The sequence below is a fragment of the Anser cygnoides genome, chromosome Z (genome assembly GCF_040182565.1).
Source record: "Anser cygnoides isolate HZ-2024a breed goose chromosome Z, Taihu_goose_T2T_genome, whole genome shotgun sequence".
Taxonomy (NCBI): Eukaryota; Metazoa; Chordata; class Aves; order Anseriformes; family Anatidae; genus Anser; species Anser cygnoides.
The window spans coordinates 8,184,119-8,203,418 of record NC_089912.1 but is presented as its reverse complement, the minus strand read 5'-3'; the positions used below and the strand labels follow the sequence as shown (position 1 = coordinate 8,203,418).

The 19,300-nt window shown below is 37.2% G+C and overlaps 1 protein-coding gene across 4 annotated transcripts in view; it reads right to left on the bottom strand.

Moving 5' to 3' along the window:
- SSBP2 (single stranded DNA binding protein 2) overlaps positions 1-19,300 on the bottom strand; it is a 194,349-nt gene that overhangs the window by 14,338 nt on the left and 160,711 nt on the right. For 3 of the 4 annotated variants that reach the window (XM_066988763.1, XM_066988762.1, XM_066988766.1), the window contains 5 exons: positions 15,682-15,736; positions 12,422-12,492; positions 11,122-11,200; positions 8,082-8,110; positions 2,337-2,435 (listed from right to left, as the gene is read on the bottom strand). In XM_066988763.1, the coding sequence (XP_066844864.1) occupies positions 2,337-2,435; positions 8,082-8,110; positions 11,122-11,200; positions 12,422-12,492; positions 15,682-15,736 (333 nt within the window). The remainder of the gene's footprint in view (positions 1-2,336; positions 2,436-8,081; positions 8,111-11,121; positions 11,201-12,421; positions 12,493-15,681; positions 15,737-19,300) is intronic. The other variant, XM_066988764.1, reaches the window with a different exon arrangement.

Genomic DNA, 19,300 nt, shown 5'->3' with positions numbered 1-19,300 from the left:
TTCAGTATTATCGATTTCAGGAGGGAAGCTGAACCAGTGATCATTCTCCTTCAAGAGAACTAAAAACTCAGTCACCACTTCACCTTATTATGGCGAAACAAATTGAACTGCAGCCTTTACAAAGCTATAGGTGCCCTCAAGTTAGCAGCACTTCATTACAAATAATCAGCGGGACAGCATGAGGGCTACAAGAAGTGCATATGCTGAATTTTTGTTTAAAGTGAAAACTTGCAGAAACACTTAATTGGCCAAAAATCTTCTAAGTTGATGAAAATGTTCAAATGCAAGAAGTATTAGTGTAATGAAAACTGATACAAGAAATTGAGAGATTAATTTGCCTTCACAAAAACAGCCACATAATAAAAAAACTGCCCAAGCTAGAGCTTTGAGCTGGCCATTTCCAAGTGTCCAAGAATACTCAAAAAACCATTTTGCGTGGGTCTTCTCTGTCATGAAAACTGGATAGAATGGACTGCTTGGGTACAACCTATTTTCTCCCATGTCATGTCTCTGATGTTTTTTTCTGCTTTAGTGCTTACTCCCACCCTGTGCTGAGCACTCTCATGGTAGGCCAGCAAAGATAGTGAGAACATGCTTATCTTTAGCCAAAGAGTAAGACCAACTGAAATGCTTTATGTAAAGCCTCTATTCAAATGATTTCCTGTATCACAGTGTACCTGGGTAATCACTTTGGACAAGGAATCTAAAGACAAAGCAGTGTTTATTTGTCATATTTAGCTTATTATTAGTCAAGATTTTTCCCCATTCCCAAGCAAAACTCCTGATGAACAGCAAATTTGCCTGAGAAAGGAATTTATAATATACACCTACTCTAAATAGCCAAGTAACCAAATATGAGTAAGAAAGCAAGACAGTTCCCATGGACTAAAATGTGACATCTTACAGAGGATGCGATACCTAGAAGTACACAGAAGGCATAGGAAAACCTTGAAAAAACTAGGTCCCAGATTCATTCGGGTAGGAAAATGACACCTAGGTGCACCTAGAATCCAATAAGTATCTGAGAAAACTGATTTTCTTTTGGGTACAACTAAAGTCCTTCCTTCCAGCCTTTAGTTTGCTTAACTGGCCTGCCTGCTGAATCAGACTGTCTGCCCTCAGTACAAGCAAAGCATGCCAAATTGAGTGTCAAGGATTACCATGACCAAGGATCACATTTAGTGGATGTTTTGTGGTTAGTGCCTTTTTGGCAGATTTTGAAACGTCAATCTCTTTAGGTGGTACAAACCAATTTTCTCCAATACTATAAACAGTTTGACCATGTGCCTTTACAAAAACAGCTAACATGCAGAAACTGCTCCCTCTTCCTTTTCGCTAGTTAAAGAAGTAAACCAAAACCAACCAACCAAACAAAAAGCAGACAAACAAACAAATAATAATAAAAAAATCTGATTCCCATTTAACTTGCCATGCAGTTTGGCTTTTTGTGATCTAAGAGAAACTGTTTACTCGTGGTTTCTAAGCTAAAATTCACCACTGGCATAGTTAATGAAGTTGCACTCACTTCTGGCAGCAGTGATTTCCAAAAAGAATAGAAGTGTTGAAGTCACTCAGCACTTCTGAAAAATCAGGCCACTTCTATTTAGGAACCTAAATGTGGATTTAGAAACCCAGCTTCAGGCACATGAGTATGAAAATACTGGTCTTGCTTTGTAATTTATTGCACACCATGTTTTGCTGCCTCAAGCATACTCCATTTTAAAGAACATCGTTTGTCCCAGAATGAACACTAGAGGGCACCTTTGCCTTTTCTGTCTCTAATGGCTCCAATAATTCTGTCTCTACCTCTCCACAACATGAGATCTGGTGCTCTAATTATACACTTCAGTGTGAATCCTGTCCTAAAAGACATTCCTGCAGTGCAGTACACATTGTTTAGGAGTCAAAAGTTGGGCAACCACAAATTGAAACACTCAGATGTAAAGATCTGTCAACTCTTGTGTATTTTGGCTGCTCAGATATCGCCTGACAAATGCCCAGCTGTGCATTACTGAATACATAGGGCATAATTATTACTGCTTGACAGATCTAACTTTCATTGACAATGCACCTCTTTATCTAGAAAAAGAGTTTCTGCAGTAGATCTACACCTCCCACATTTACCCGTTTCAGCTCAACTTCTAGTAGCATTTTGCAAAATTTTTTGGTAAATTAATAATCTAATTTTAGAAGCTATTAAAAAAAACCACCTAAGGCATAGACATTGCAAGTACACTGCAAAACTGTTTGTTCTTGCTGGATTTTTTTCTTCTTTAAAACAAAATAGCAGGGACAAAGGTTCCCAAAGTAAAACAACTCTATAAAGAAATACTTACACTCTCACTCTGAAAAGGGTTTAGGAAGTTTCCACCCATCTCACCGTCATCTCTGGGAGTGCCAGGCTGGTTACTCATGCTCATATTACTGGGAGAGTTCTGTTAAATAAGATTTTAAAACACAGATTAAGTGTTGAAGACACCAGCTCATTTCTGCAATGTAGAGCAGCAGTAGAATGTACTGTGCAATGCACTGGGATTTACAAAGACAAAAGATAAGCCTCTGCTGAGTTCTGTGTGCTTCAGTCACTAATTTTAGTAACAACTGTTATCTGTAATTCTTGTTTTCAAAGTTACAGCCAGCATCTTCTGTTGAAGTCAAGGAAAACTATAAATGACTTCAGCAGGTCTAAGAGTAAACTCTGTCACTACGTTAAATCACCTGGTCAAGTTCAGTGAAGTCTATGAGCACATGTCTTGACATAATGGGACTTCTGTCTTTGCTCACAGTGTCTAGTCGGTGGAAATACAATTTCACAAGCAGTTCACAAGTGGGGTTCAAACTTTGAGGTGCTAAGCCACTTCACTGAAAGCAGTTAATGCAGAGTTTACAGGCACAGCAGAGTTAAGATTAAATGCTCCTGAGTAACAGCTAGCCCCTGGACTGGGCTTGCAAACACTTTTCAAGAGCAGTTGTACTTTTGCCATTTGCTTGCAGAGCATATGCAATAAACTCTAAATCTACCTTCTTAGTGCCTAGATGTAACTGAAATGCTAGTAAGTAATAACAATACAAAGGCTTCTGAAGAAGAATGTCTTTCCTTTTTTTCTTCATAGAAATACTACACAATCACTTCTACAATGTTCAGAAAATGCTTTCAAGGTTCAGTTACTTACACAAAGGGCGAAACTAGATAATTGTCACATAAATTATTCCAAGTCAACAGCTAATACATGATTACAGTAGACACTACAATTCGTTAGGTATTTTTACAAAGTTGATTTGTGGCACCCTGCCATGCCTGGAGCATGGATGCTTCTCCTTCCATCACTGTGAAGACTTCTATTAACAGAGGCACTGCTAAGACTCCTATTAACAGAGGTTTTGTGATGAAAAAGGAATAGTCAGGGAAATGGGGGAGAGAAGCCAAGAACTTCATTATGAAATGTTTATGACGTCTATCACAGTTCTTCCCTTGATCTTTTTGATCCAGAAAGACTGAATGCTATATTGTTGTTGAATTTTACATATACAAATGCAAGTCTGGTGTATCATAAAAACTTAGCACAAACCCAGTGCAGTCAATGGGCAAGACAACAACATGTAACTGCAAATAGAGATTTTGATCAAAGTGATCGAACAACAATGGCTGTAAGAATCTTGAGTGGAATTGTCCCTTTCTTCGTATTTCTAACAATCCTAACATAGTATGTCTGTTAGCAGAGATTTATGAGGCTTCTTTAAAAAAAAAGAAATGTATTGCACTTTGAAACACCTGCAGACAGTCTTCATTTAGTATAAATGAGCCTGCAGTAGGACAAATTTTGAATGAAAAATAGGAGAGATGAAATTAAAGGGAAGTTCACTTAATTCCTTGGTACTTTCCTCACAACTGTGTAGACTGTATACAACCTGCACTTGCACTTCAGAGATCATAAGAATCACAGAATGGCCAAGGCAGGAAGGGATCTCTGGAGGCCATCTGGTCCCAGCAGGGCCACCCAGAGCAGGGTGCCCAGGCCCACGTCCAGGTGGGTTCTGGAGATCCCCAAGGAGGAGACCCCACAGCCTCTCTGGGCAGCCTGCGCCAGTGCTCAGCCACCCGCACAGCACAGAAGCGCTGCCTGGTGCTCAGGGGAACCTCCTATGCTCCAGTTTGTGCCCACTGCCTCTGGTCCTGGCACTGGGCACCACTGAGAAGAGCCTGGCTCCATTCAGTGGAGCCCAGTCACAGGATGTACGTACTCTGGAGAGTTCATTGAACAGAAAATGTGACAGCTATGATTTCTTGCCCTTCATACGCTATTTCTGCATGATCCTGCTGGCAATCAAGAAGCTCCATTTTGACCACTTCCCATAGTTTAAATATTGTAACACATTCCAGAGTTTGACAGGATTTGCTTCTACCTCCAAGGAGGAAAAAAACAAAAAAAGCAATTTATACCCAGCTTCTCCAAATACCAAGGCTTAAATCAGTTAGTTACTTTTTTGCTACCACATGAGCAGACTGATAGAGCTGATTGTAATACACACCATCTGCTTTGAGATGTATTTTGCATGGCTAGTGAAGAGATTACACTAATTTTTTACCATACTCCTGAGGGAAGATCACCATTTTCAGTCTGAATGGGCAAATATGTTTGAGTTCAGCTTTGTGCATTTATTTTCAACTATAGATTAAATACAAAATTAATTATACAGCCCACATGCAGGCATAAGTGTTTTTAACATCTGAAATGCTAATTAAAAAAAACATTTACAAAAGTCAAGACCCTGGCCTTTATTTTTCCTTCACCAGCTAGTTCAATGTAGTTCTAACAGATCCCCAGGAATCAATAAACAACAGGTCCATCAAAGACAACTGAAAACTCAACTAGTTAATTAACATCAGACAATTGAGTGTGCTTTTCAGTGGAGTTATTGTAGCAAGTATTTAGGGATCTACAACTTGAAAAAGATTGAAAACTATTGCCTCAGTTCAACAACCACAGCTGTCGTACCTGAAGCAGGACTTAATTCATGGAAATCCTGTTGCCTATGTTATGTAGGAGGTCATACTACACAACCATATGAGTCCCTTCTGACCTTAAAATCTATGAATATAAATTTTAAAATCCACTAAGGTCTTGTCACATTTATTTTATATGATGCTCCCGTACTTTTGTTCATTCCTTGGGGATTTACCCCTATTTTATCTTGCTCTGTGTAGTACAAAGCTTTGAAATTCTGCAATCGCTACAGTATGCTGGCCCCAAAGGTTCAAATTCCTGACATAAATACTTTTATAGCAACTCCCCTGGGCTGCTTTTATGGCCAGTATGGGGTTTCACATTGTAGCACTAGCTCAGTTTTTCCAAAGCTACTCTTTCTTTGATGATTGCACAAATTCCATGGGCACTGCAAGAAACACTGGTTATTAATGTTTATTTAATATGCATAATTTCAGTTCATTTACTTCCCCCATCTCAATCTACTTCGTAAAAACTTCATGTTTTGCCACTCAGCCAATTAAAGTAAAATGGTCTATGGAAAATGTAGCTCTGAATTCCGTGAGTTGTACTGATACTACCAAGACTGGATTAATTTCCTGCATCTCATGGGAAAAGACAATCAGCTCCTCTAATGTGCATTTTATTTTACTCCACTGAAGTCCTGTGCCTGTAACTGAGCATCCAATAACATCATGTCCAAATTCTGTTAAGTCCAGTGGACAATTCCTGTCACATTAATCAGAAATCTGGAAATCTACTTGTGAAAAAGCCAACTGCAAGACTACCTGGTGAGGTATAAAGGGAGACTATTACCTTAACTAGAACAATCCTGGTTATTGGTACAAAACTGGAAGGCAGCCATATAATTATTTTCCATGCATCAGCCCTGACATTGTCTATTCCTTGCAAACAGAATTTTTCCAGTCAAGTTTCAAAAGTATTACATACTGTTACCTGCATGAAATTATAAATGCAATACACAAGGCTCTGCCCACACATTTTTATTAGTATTAATAAAGGCTGCATATTGGACAGTACTACTCAGAAAAAGGTATTTAAAAGCCATTATATGGAATGGTGTAACAGTATAACCCTGGTATTTCCAAAACACCTTTTTTTCAGTTATTTGAACATGACATGCATCAAATGTGACTTGCATGATGCATTTTTTAAGGTTAACAAATTACAAGACTTCCAGGTAAATGTCTGGATCCAGGTTTTTAGAATACCTGATACTCCTATTAACACACATGCTGATGCTTAATACCTTTGGTTCAAATATGGTCCCTTAAAAATAATCCTGTGGCAAGCTAACATATTTTTTTGTTTTGTTTTTCATTTTTTCTTAAAAATGCTGCAGTTTGCAAAACAAAATACAATGAAAAAATAGGGTCATTAATTTTTAAAGTGCTGTACGCTTGTTATCATTGAATCCATCACTGCACGTATTAGCACAGCTAAGGCAACGTGGTCATTTAGATGCCTTGTTTTACTCTTTGTGGGGTCTGAACACATTACAGACCTTGAAGACTTACAAACATGTAGCACTGCTATAGATGCTACTCCCTCGGAGGAGCAGCAATGGCCTTGGAGACATACTGCTGAGATCCTGCTCTCCACCAAAGGCCAGGGAGGGCTGATGTAAAGCCATAACCACCTGTGGAACTTTGAAAGGATGGTGTTTGCCTGTGGTGAATTTCTTCTGATGCAAGGTTGTCTGCTATATTGGCAGTGACTGCAAAGCCATTATAGACAGCACAGAACGCTAAGATACACACCTAAGTACACTTTACAAGCTACACATCTCCCATAGCCTCATCTGAAGACCAAAACTTGGGGAACTGTTCAGAGTCCTCGTCCTCCACTTTGGATATATGAATAGGTACCACCAGCTGAAGAATTACTCCGGTCTTTTGAACATCTGAGAGTGTATTCTCAGCCAATTCACACTACAAACTTCTATGTCAACCCACGTGAATTTAGGCAAACATTTTCTTCCTTTTTGGCATATATGTTTGTGTCTCATCATAGCTCAGGGCCATCCCAAGGGTACATCTACACTGACACCCTCAGCATGCCCAGAGCATGTGCAGATAGGTGCAAAGTGGCAAAGTCTGCACTGGGAGGGATCTTGCAACAGCGCTGTGGTACTTAGTCCTCAGTTAGACAAAATGCACAGGCAGTTCATATGCCCACTGCAAACTCATGTTCCTTTTTGGGAAGATTGTTAAGAATTTTGCAACAAAAGAAGGAGTTACAGAATTTTATCTGAAACAATCTATTCATCCTTTTCTATTTTTGTAGATGAAAAGCGCAAGAGTGCAGGGAGTCTGTTTTAGTAATATATTTATTAGTTTGAGTCAGTTACACCTGAAAATGCTGAGTACAAAACGTAGTATGTTGCAGGGACGGATTTATGCCACTTTATCAATACCAAATATGCTCATTAATTCTTTATTTGAATAAGTTCCTAAATTAATAATGATCACATATGTAGTAGTTTTATTTTAATGGAAGAAGTGGCATATTAAAGCACAATATTATTTTTGTAAATGCAAAACCCCTGCAGGTTAAACTCACATTCATTTTGAGCATACTATTTAATGGCTGTGAAATCAAAACAGTGCTGCTTCTGAAACTACTTTTTAATTTAGCTTTTAGGGACTTAGAATAATGATTAAGATATTAACCATGCCTTACAGAGGTAACAAAAGCAACCATGCAGTGCTTAAAAGTAACATCCTAAAGACATTTTCCCAAACTTACACTTAACTAGAATTGATTATCAGAACCATATTCATTTGTCTTAACAGTATGGAAGATAATAACACGATCAATCAGATTATGAACTGGATATGTATTAATCACACAAATTAATACACATTATTATGCAGTGGGAAATAATTCTACTTATACTCCCTATTGATCATAAACATTGCTTTTAAATTTTCAGCCAATACTGTCTGCATAGCTTCCAAAGAGTTGACAAGCAGAAAATGTAGACACATAATAAAAAGCTTCATAACAAAAACAAAGAAAATATGTTTAGAATGAAATATTCCAAAAATTCCAAATACTTCATTAGGTACTCACTTTGGAAATACTGTCCATGTCTCCTGAGCCTTAAATTAAAATAGATAATTATTCAATTAGTTTTGAGCTGAAATTAATTTAAGAGCTTTTTTTCCACACTAAATATATAATGTGACAGCAGTTAAAACATAACAGTGCATTATCTCCTTCCCTTCCCAATGTCTCTCTTTGTAAAAGTTTACAGTCCGTATAGAATAATGTTAGTCCTGTGTACAAACCTCATGTAAAAAGGAAGAAAAGAATGAAGGACATATTTCTGCTTCATGTTGGTTATTTGAATGGCATCCTACTAGGGTGAGACAGCCTGGCACAACTCAAAAAAGAGCACATTGAACCTCCCTGTCCTCTTAGCCAGGGCAGGGTACAAATAGTGGAATTAATTTGGGGTACATACTCCTATAGGAAATGTTGCTGCAGACCAAGGGAAAAAATATGGATGACTAGTAGAAGTTAATGTTCCTGAAAAAAAAAGACCATTATTTTACTTAACTTCAGCTATTCAAAACTCCCTTCTAGGCAGTGCTCTAGTGGAATAGCTTCTAGCGTTAGCTGGGAGGGTTTCATGAATGTCTTTGTTCCCAGAGCAGAAATCTACTGGTTTCTGAAACTGGATGAAATGACACTAACTTCTAATTATAAATACTGATGATACTATCTTTTAGAAGCAGATGATCTTGAGGGCTGGAATAACAGAGACCAAATAAATTTAAATACAATGAATGCAAGAATATTGAAAAGATTTTTTTTTTCCACATGCTGTAACTCCCACTTGGGTAAACCCAAGAATAAGGGAAATATTTTAAGAGAGATGTATCACTACAGGCATTTTTAGCAGCAAGAGACAGTAAACAATTCTGGCCACCTATTTGCAAGAAAGACATTCAAACTAGAAGAGCATCAGAGAAAAACAATGGGAAGAGACTGGAACAGCTCACTAAATGTAGACACAAAAAATAAGGGTTGATAAGGATTATGATGTCTCGCTATAAACTTATCATATTCATAAATGTTAGGAAGAGGAAGAGCTATTTGTCAAAGCCAAAAGAGAATATTTTGGTGGAAATCAGCAAAAGTTTGCTTTCTAACAATGAGAGCTATGTACAGACATCCAGTAGAATAGTTGTGGTGAAAGAAATTGAAGTTTGAGATGAAGCTCATCCAATGTATACCTCTGAGCATGAGACAAAGCTGCCTACTGCTGCACAGAAACAAAAGCAGAAGATCTTTCCCAGCCCTCCTCTCTGAAAAGAACTGTTTCATTTTAGATACAAAATTAACCTTGGGAAGAAGTCATAGTTAATTTGACTAAATACGTCATCATTTTCACTGGAGAAAGTAACTCAGTGAATGCTAGGTACACACAAAATCCTTCCATAACTGTTTCAATTTTAATTTTTCTTTTAGCTAAGAAATAATTCTCAGGCTATGGAAAGTAACAGAAAAAGATGTGATTACCTTTTACACAGATTCTCATTTATTTGAACATAATGCGCATCATAATAATTAATTAATAAATTAAAGCAACAATCCGTTTTAGGATTGTAATATGTAAAGAAAGGTTGTAAAATCACAAGGTGTCCTTATGCAAAGTAATCTAGGAATTTCAGGGACCTGCCTTCCCATCAAAAGAAAAAGACAGCTCTGTTAGGAGTTAGGTGTGTACTGCTGAATTTTAATCATTCAGAATGTCTGCTAAATGAGTTTCGATAATAGTTTTTCTTATCTCGTTGTACACTTTTTGAATTTCTTCCTTCGCTTTACTTGTTTATATTTCTGTCTCAAAATCTCGAACTTTGGGGCTGTGAACGACAGATCTTCATCCACCACAGTAGTATGGAATTAAATGTTATTAACTGCAGTATGGAGCTGAGGTCGGTCTGTGTCCATGCTGGGAAGATGACAGAGCTTTTCTTCAGGGACAGAAGCAAAGGGAACAGTAGCAGCTTGGCTTCTGCCCACCTAGCGTATTTAGCTTGGTGGGGTTCTTCCCCATAAAGGAAAATGCTGTTAAGCAGAAAGTTGCTGGTGCCCTGTGTGGGCATCAGGACAGCTCCGAGGTGTAAAAGAGAACCTTGCTGGCAGATAACAGGTATAGAAGAGGAAAGAGATCCAAAGTCCTCCCTCTGCTGTTGCCTGTATCACTGACACTGCTTGGTGCAGTCAGAAGTGAAGAATAAGACACACAAATGCATTCAGCTACTGCCCTAGTGTTACAGTATAAGCAGAAATAAATACCTTGTCTTTATTTATCTTGTGGGTATGGAGGAGAAAGGCAGAAATGCAATTTATTTACCTTTGCCCTCTTTCTTAAATCCCTTTCAAGAGCTGATCATCCTTCCAGCAAAGAGCAAAGGCAGAAGACTGCTAGGACAGGCAACAGATAAAGCAATGGAAATTTTGTAGAGTTGTGCAAGGCTTCTCCCTTAGATATGAGTCCTTCAAAAATCATAGTCTCAAAAGTCAAACAGTAACCTGCTTCTCCTGCCTCTGCATGCTCTTTGCACCTTTCTGAAGCTGCTTGTGGGGATGGAATAATAATACTAATATTTAACAGACAGAAGGCTAATTATAGACAAACGAGGATATCCAAATGTTGGGATAAAAACACCTTAACGAATACATCAATATATGTAACAACTTACTTTCAGGTAATTGATAAGAACTTGCACCAGCATGTCACAGTAACACCTTCTCAAGTTTTTGAAAGAGGAGGAGAGGTAAGCTAAAATGGGTCTTAAGCCATCATCAGAGTGTCTTTAATAACTGGATTAAAACTATATCTGTTATATAAATAAAATACATTATTTTTCCTCCAGAGGTGCATTATGTATGCCAATTCAAATGCATTAAAACTATCTTAATACTTCTTACTGATATATATACATTTTTTGTTTTTAAAAGTTTTTGTTGTTGGTGGTAGGTTGTTTTTTTTTTTTTTTTTTTTTTTTTTTTACGTACAGTCTTCCACATCACTCAGAGAACATAGAAAATGGCACTGGTCATTGAAAATTCACAATGCTTGTAATATTACTATTATTACCTAATGATCCATTCATATGATGTGAATCCATTCCACCCAGTCCACTCATAGGTCCATCTGACCCTGGCCCCATTGGAAACTATAAAAGGATCAGACGTTAAAAACTGGTATTACTGTACAATTTTTTGTAGGTAATCTAATAAAAAGAAAAGATTCCCCAGGAAAAAAAAATAGTAAAGGAAAAGTGCACAGTTCCAGCTCTGAATGTGAAAGTCAAGTGAAAGTCATATGTGAAGATGACAAAAGCGTCATTGCTTTTGTTCAGTTTTTCTGATTGCTGCCTTCCTGATTTTTTGAGAATTTCACCTCTGTAGGCTGGCATAAAATTTACAGATAATTTATAATTTATTTCAGTGCTTTGTGTACAATTTTCAAACCTGCTAGTGCTGATCTAGCTCTGTTCCCACTGAAGTTACAGTGAAGTTTACTATTTTCGTCAACAAGTAGGTGATTAATTAACAGCTTTCAAATCCCACCCTATCTACACTGACAGTCAGACTACTCTGTTCTCTTTGCAATATGAGCCATTTCTGTGCAATCTCAGGTATTAACCTTAATTTTAGTTTTTCAAAAACTAAAAGGCATTAACATTATAAATATTTTTTAAAAATCAGTGAATAGCTATCTAGAAATATATATGTATCTGTTTTTTGAAGTTTTACTGGCCTTTGCTTTTCAAAAGGCCCATAATATAAACTGTAATTAAGTGAAATATGGTTGTCATCAGAAAATACAATAAAACTGAAGTCATAGACAGAGATCAGAAAAGAAACAAGTTCTACCTAAGAAAACAGATTTTTGTCAGTACTAGAACTGCTAAAGTTTGGCCTGAAACAGAAATTTATTTCTTCTTAAAGATACTAATTTTATCCTTTTTTACAGAATAGCACAGTAGCATAATGTTGGGTCACTTTAAACATTTCTGTCAGGGGTGGAGACTTTTTTATTATGAAAGTTTTAATCCTGCAGAAACTAATGCTTAGTGGCAGCTCCAAGGATGATGACATATCACAAATAATTCTATTGCACAGCAATGTGACAAACTAAGTCATCCCAAAGATCCACATGCACAAGTTTTTAAGATCTTTTCTGTATAGAAAAAGTGTCCCCACTCATTATTTTGTATGCATTTGCATGATTGATTTGAGAAACATTAAAAAGGACATGGTGGGAGGAAACAGCTAAAATGTCATCCATAAAAATGGAAAACTTAGTATTAAACATAGGTGATGGAAATGTAGTGGTTTGGATAAAACAAGGCTATATAATTCAAAAAGTATGTAACTCGATTCATATTTACATTAGGTCTGTTGGGTCCAGGTGGTACTGCATTCATTAAAGTGTACATGTTGTCTCCAGAGTTGGTTGAATCTGTAATAAGAGATTATTTTAAGTGCTAATATATATCTTTCAATAAAGCTACTCACCTAAGACAGTTCTTGCCATTCTATTCATATTATTTCTGTGCCTGAATCACTGATACACAGTGGCAATATAAAGGAAGACTTCATTCTTTTTCTATCTATTTCTACCACACAACACAGCTATGAAAAGAAATAATTGCAGTGGTCCCTGAGTGACTATTTCTATACTCTAGTTCTATGTATGAATGTTAAAAGGTTTATAAATCACCAAGTATATGTATGTAACTATTTAATTTCATAAACCTTTTTTCCTGGAGTTCCAAATTATTTCACTTGTCTTCAATATTCTCTATAAGATAAAACAGGAGTTTCTTATCAATACTTTCTGTAATTTGTTTTCTATCTGTAATAAATGATAAATAGCTTCTCATTATACAGACTTCAAGTTAGTATAGCAAATAGAATTTTTTATTCTCATCCATGTCAGTCTGTTAGATTTTGGACATATCTAGAGCATTGTGCACACTGAGTGTATATCTAGGCATACTCAGTAAAGCATTATGCAAAGATCCTCACTAAGAACAGCTTTAACTGATGTAACTTCATGGTACAGTGTGGTGCAATGCTTCAAAATAAACCTGAGTCCAAAAATAATAAAACCATGCTGGCACAGTGTAGTGCCTAAGCTATTAATTCTGCCAAGAGTTCCACTGGGCACTGCTGTTGACACAGCTATATTGCCTCTCAGTCCTTGCCCTCCAGTCAGTGTACATGAGCTTTCAGGAGCAGCACCTCCAGAGTGAAAAGCAAGATGTAGTGAACAAGACATACAGAAGTTGTCTGGCTGAAATTAAGAAACCAGTAACTGAGAGAACAACTAGTAGATACAAATTATTTATTCTCATCTCCAACTTATCTGCTAACACATACAATCCTAAACCCCTTCATCAATATTTCTAAAAAAGAGAAGGGAAAAACACAGCAGATAGTAGACAAATTAGCAAAAACCTTTCTGGAGTGAACTTGACAAGAGATGGGCCATGTAATGAAAAAGCTTACTGAGAGGAGAATGACCTAAGAAAAGTTTAAATACATCCCTAAGCTGACAGCATAACTTAAAAATATATTGGTAATTCTGGAAAATCAGTACGTCCACCATATGTGCAAAAAGAATAAAGAATAACTAAGTACTCTGTACCTAGTTCCTCCAAAAGACCATTCCATCTCTTTGAACCAGAGTTTTGAACTCAAGCACACACAAAAGTCAATTCTGAGCTGTAAATCTTTTTCCAAGACAAGGCGATGGTGGGCTTTTGAGTCTGAAGTAGTGGAAGCGAGAAAGCCTGTATCTGACTGAAATGTGTTGGAACTGGGAACGTGGCCTGACCTCATGCAAGAATATGTTTGTACATGTGCAGTTAAAATCAAGTCTTTGTCTATTCTTTAACCTTTCTGATGCAGCTTTTTAGGTATTAATCAACCTTTGTGAGTAAGTAATTCCATTACATACAGCCCACTATGTATCACTACGACATTAAATATGCTGTTTGAAAAAGAGGGGAAACTCAAGCTTTTAACCTAAAGTTATCAAAGTACCTTTAGCACATAACAAATTATTTTAATGTTCGATGAGGTAGACAACAAGTTCTTCAACCACCAGATCCTTCTGAAACATACATTCCTGCCTCTCCCCATGTTGTGCTGCCTCATGTAGAAATACATACGGGGTGGCTGGGCCACGGGAACACTCGGAACTGTTTTTTCTCAGAGGCAAGTCAGTACATTTTCAAAATTCTCAGGTAGCCAGTTCCCAAGTGTTTCCATATTTTGGAAAATAGAGTCTTAAAACATCTTGGAGTTTCCTTAATTGAAAATAGGGGCAATTCCTCAACAGAAGCTTTATGTGAAATGAACTTGGACAGCCTAACAGGTGCTATAACTGCAGGGCTGACTATATTCAAATGTGCAGGCTGTCTTTAAGTTTTATGTTAAAAGAAATTCTAACCTTTAAATACCAGTGTGCAATAACTATCTTTTTCACTAATTATATGAACAAGGAAGCCCTATTCTTTATCTCAGGTTGCATTTTAAAGCCCTGGGATTGTAGTTAATGAAAGTATTATACTGGTGCAAGAAGTTTTCATAGCAAATAAGAAAATTCCCTATCCTCTTGTGCTGCAGAGGACAGCAAGAACATGTCAGACATAAGGCCTGAGGATGCTATAACCTCACTGAGGTGAATAGGTCCGTCTTGAAAGTGAGTTGCAAAGACAGATTTTGGCTAAAAGGAGTCTGAGTAGCTCCTGAATACTGTGTTACACAAGACATATTTGTTTCATCTTGGCAGGCTTCTGATATCGTCCATGGGGGAGGACAGCATCTTCCACATCTTGCAGTTCTTTCTTCATATCAGAATCTTTGCAGAACATCAGTGTAGTGAAATACATACATCTAGCTAACCATCTTTAAGCCTTGAGAAGCTAGCTGGCTGTCCAGAGTCTTCCCATCCTCTTTGGTTCTTCAAACCTTAGTCATAATGTGGACAATCTTTTGTGACCAGGTAGTCAAAATTGCAAGATACAAACCATTTACCTTGGGGAAACAATGGGACAGTGAAGTTCTGGGAACAGATCACTGCTAGGACACAACAGTGGCTCCTCTGGGACCTTACTCCTTCACTGTAGGACAGAGGAGGGCAATCTGTCCAGCGTGACCCTGCTGTCAGTCAGCTGAAATAGCCATGGGATGTAGCCATGCCTTTGAGTCACACATCGCCCAAGAACCACATTTGGTCAGGTCTATCCCACAGGATACTGTGTGGGTTTTTCACCAGATTCAGAAATCTGCTGATTTCCAACTTGGCAGAATCATTCCAAAGAACATTAGCAAAAACTAACAAAGATTGTGTCTTTTGTGTTTTTTTTTTTCCTTGCTACTGCTGAAATCATGCAATAAAAGATCACTCAAAAGTCAGAGAAATTAATTGTTTTGAACTGCATGGATACAATGATTTGTGTCTGCAACATAGCAGGGATAGAAAAACAGTGAAAGAGCAGGAAAAAAGCTGATACAGAAAGTACAAAGCTAATAATTTCTCATTAACTGATTCATTATGAAAATCAAAGCCTGAAAAAATAATGTACTTCCTAAAATCTTTTCTAATTTTCCTTTATTATTTCTGAGAATATTTCAATACCTGCTGGACTAGGCATGATAGGTGTTCCTGGTGGCCCTCCACCACCTGGGGGACCCTAGAGAGTATAGAAAATGTCAGTTAGCAAGAGAGGAAAAAACACCACAGAAAATACGAACACGGTAGAAATGAAAACAAAGTGGCATGAATGTCCTGAGTCTGATAAAACATACACATTTTCTGATAAATTAGCAAAACAACTCGTAACAGATTAAGACAATGTATTTGCTCAGCAAGCTCTGTCATAGACTTATGTATACTGACCCAAGAATATTCATTAGTCAGTAAGTATGCATCATGCTGTAAGTCAGACAAAAGAAATATTTGGACTAGGGCTTGAGACTATTATATTTAATAACCTCAACTGACTTTTGTTACCACTGTTTTTTAACCAGCATTTATGTTTTGTTGTACTTGGCACAACGGTAGCCGATGTTTGCTAAGCACAAAGTGCATAGTCTTATGGGAAGAGAAGAGGCTAGTCACCGTAAGAAAGGTTTTGCTTTGAGGCATACTTGGTGTCTCCATGTCCCAGACAATTTAATTCAGTTTGTATAATATTCTGCATTTTTAAAAATAACATCTGTATGCACAATTCCTTCTCAAATTAATGACAAATGGATTGAAAAAAAAAAGTCAATATAATGCTGGCTGTATAAATTTGGGTACAGTCATGTGACTTGCCAAGACTGCTAAATCACAGATTAAAAACAAAACAAAACAAAACAAAACAAATAAACAAAAAAAACCACAAAGGAGTATTATTTTCCTAGTTTCAGGCATTCTGTGTTACAAATCTGTTTATGCATAAACACTGTACACAGATGGCTCTGGTTGTTAAACAAGCTTATTAAGGTTCTTTAAAAATGTCTCCAGTATTTTTACTCTGAATGTCAGAGCAAACTATTAGTTTAGTAAGAATAGAATCATAACTTCTTGCTTTCTATGTTTGCAGATCCACTAATACTTTTAAGTAACATGAAAAACTACCAAATCAGTTTGATAAAAATGTCTAGGCCAAAAACCATCAGTAAGCCAATAAATACAAACTCCCCCTCCTTCCCATATTAAAAAATACACAGATTGGTAACAACAGGTGATTATTCCCATTGCTACATGACTGTTATTATATTTTATCCCTTTTGTTGTATTTTAAAATAGCAGGCATACTGCTCTAAACAGTAGCAGTTTTTTTTTTCAGCGGTACTGAAGATAAAGGTTTGGTTATTCCTGTCTGCTTACAAGGATTTTACTGGTATTTGTTATAATTCACTAAGATATTTTGGAAGAAGACAGACAAGTTTTGGATTTAAAACAAAAGATACTGTTTACTGTAAATAGTGATTTACTAAAAATAACATTTCTTACAAAACATGCAGCAATAATACTCTAGCATACACTATTTTCAGAAAATCAAAGTCTGTAATGTAGCAGCCTTCTGATTGATACCACTCCTCCCCAGATTTGTTCAAGCAAAATACTTAACACTTCAAAGGTAAGCATCTCTTCTCGCCAGTAAGCGATTAACTCACAGTTAATTGTAAATGAAACAGAAATATTTCACCCAGAAGCAGCAGCATTCTTGCAGTCAGTCAACATATGTACACCTCTCTGCCCTTACATGTAACACCACCTACTAGTTCTTTATCTTGTGCTCTCCCATTTTTTGTGAACTAAGAAAGGTCACTGAGAATTTTTCATAAAGCATGCTAGAAAAATGGCTTGCTCCACCATAAAATACACAGATCAGCTTACAAAAATCAAGGCATAATCACAACTTAACTTCATACTTCCAGTAGCTACAAAGCTTTTTCCCTCTGAATTACAATTGAATCAGTAACAGCAGTGTCAGAACTGGGCTTGCCAAAAGTGTCTGAAAGGTTTATTCAGCCATCAGCAACAAAAATCCCCCGTTTCTTTTGTAGAGCTACAGACTCGAACAGCTACAGAATTCGAAGGGACCTTTGGATCAATTATCTGACTATCTGGCTAGCACAGTCTGTGACTCTTCGTCCATGTACTTGTGCACTAAGCTCCCTAACTTGATATTTTTAGGTTTATATATATTTTTCAGCATGATATAAAGAAACCACTAACTGGTCATTTATTAGAAAAGTTACTTATCTTCACTATTACTACTAGCATCTAATTTAAAATTTGTGTTTACTCTCATTGTTTGTATATCTTCCCATCTTAGAAAGCCTACTTGTACCAAGTATTTCCTCCCTGAGAATGTATTTGTATATAATGAAATTATTTCTCAAAAAACTGTCTGATAAAATAATCAGAATAAATGTCCAAAACCACTTCACTCCACAACATGAACCCCTTTGCTAAAAAGATGCCTTGAGAGCTCTCCAGCCCATACCAGCCCCTAGATGCTTGCTCCTGGGTCTTGCTCTTGAAAGCTCCTTCCCCTCGGTCTTGCTTATTTGGTTGTCTGTTTGGCCGGCCCTCACGTGTTCCATTTTCTAAAGCTCAGAGGGCCTCTCTGAAGCAAGGCCACTTCTCTCAGTGTGAGGCAAGACATGCACAGTCCAAGCACTCATGCTGGCAAAGGACTTGGCCCACCTCAACTGCTCCAACGCTGCCCTCTGTGAGAGGCAGCCTCAGCTCTGCATGGAGCTCCACAGGTGAGTGAGTGCCCCTTAATCTGTTTTGGGCCAACCACACCGATTTAGCAAAGACCTGTTTTTTTTTTTTAAATGATTACATCAACTTGCATTGTTTTGAATGAAGAGGGTCACTCATCCAAGGAACTTCAGTGGCAGATCTGAAGGAGTAGCAAACTTCAGAAGAGTGGGGACAAAGAATCAGGCAGCAACCTTTCCCATTGGAACCGCTGGAGTTCACAGAGCACATCTGCTCAGAGGCTCAGGATTTTTTCCAGTACTTCAGACTTTTCTGTGTCTCTTTCTTGCATCTTTGCAAATATTTTAGTTTTCCTTCAATGTTGCATATTAGATGTTTCAATGAATTCAATGTTGCACATTCCAGCTTTGGTCTCATCATTGTCAGTGAATGAAGCAAAATCAACTTTTTACTCTTATTCCTCCCCTTCTCTCTGTGCGTTGAAATGTGGCGATGTCCTTTTGTGTCAAAGTAATTTATCCCAGCTAACCTTTGGCTTGACGTGAGTACACCAACAGAGTCCTATAGTACCTCATGCATTTTACTTAGTTTTGCTCCTTTAAAATTAATTTCTATAGTAAGTCCTTTTCTAATTTTTCAGGACTTCATACCTTTCCAAAACTAGAATACGAAGTCCAATGTTCCATATTAAAAATCTGCAACAGTAACTGATCACTAATACCTAGGGCAAAACTAGCAAAAACACTCTTCCCAACAGAGAGAACTTTCTGAAGATCTTCATTAGAAGAACCTGTTTGGAGATCAGCAGATTTAGATTGTTCCCACTACAGGTGTGGCAAATGAACCCTAGAATTATGGACACTTAACAGGAACTTAACCTTTTTAGCAGCTAATTGTTTAAATAAAAGACAAAAGAAATATCTTTTATCTAAACAAAACAAGCTCATCCTTGAACTCGTCCTTCAGCATTTGCTATGCAGGATCATCATTCTCATGAAGAAATTAAGAGAAACCTATAACTAGCACAAAC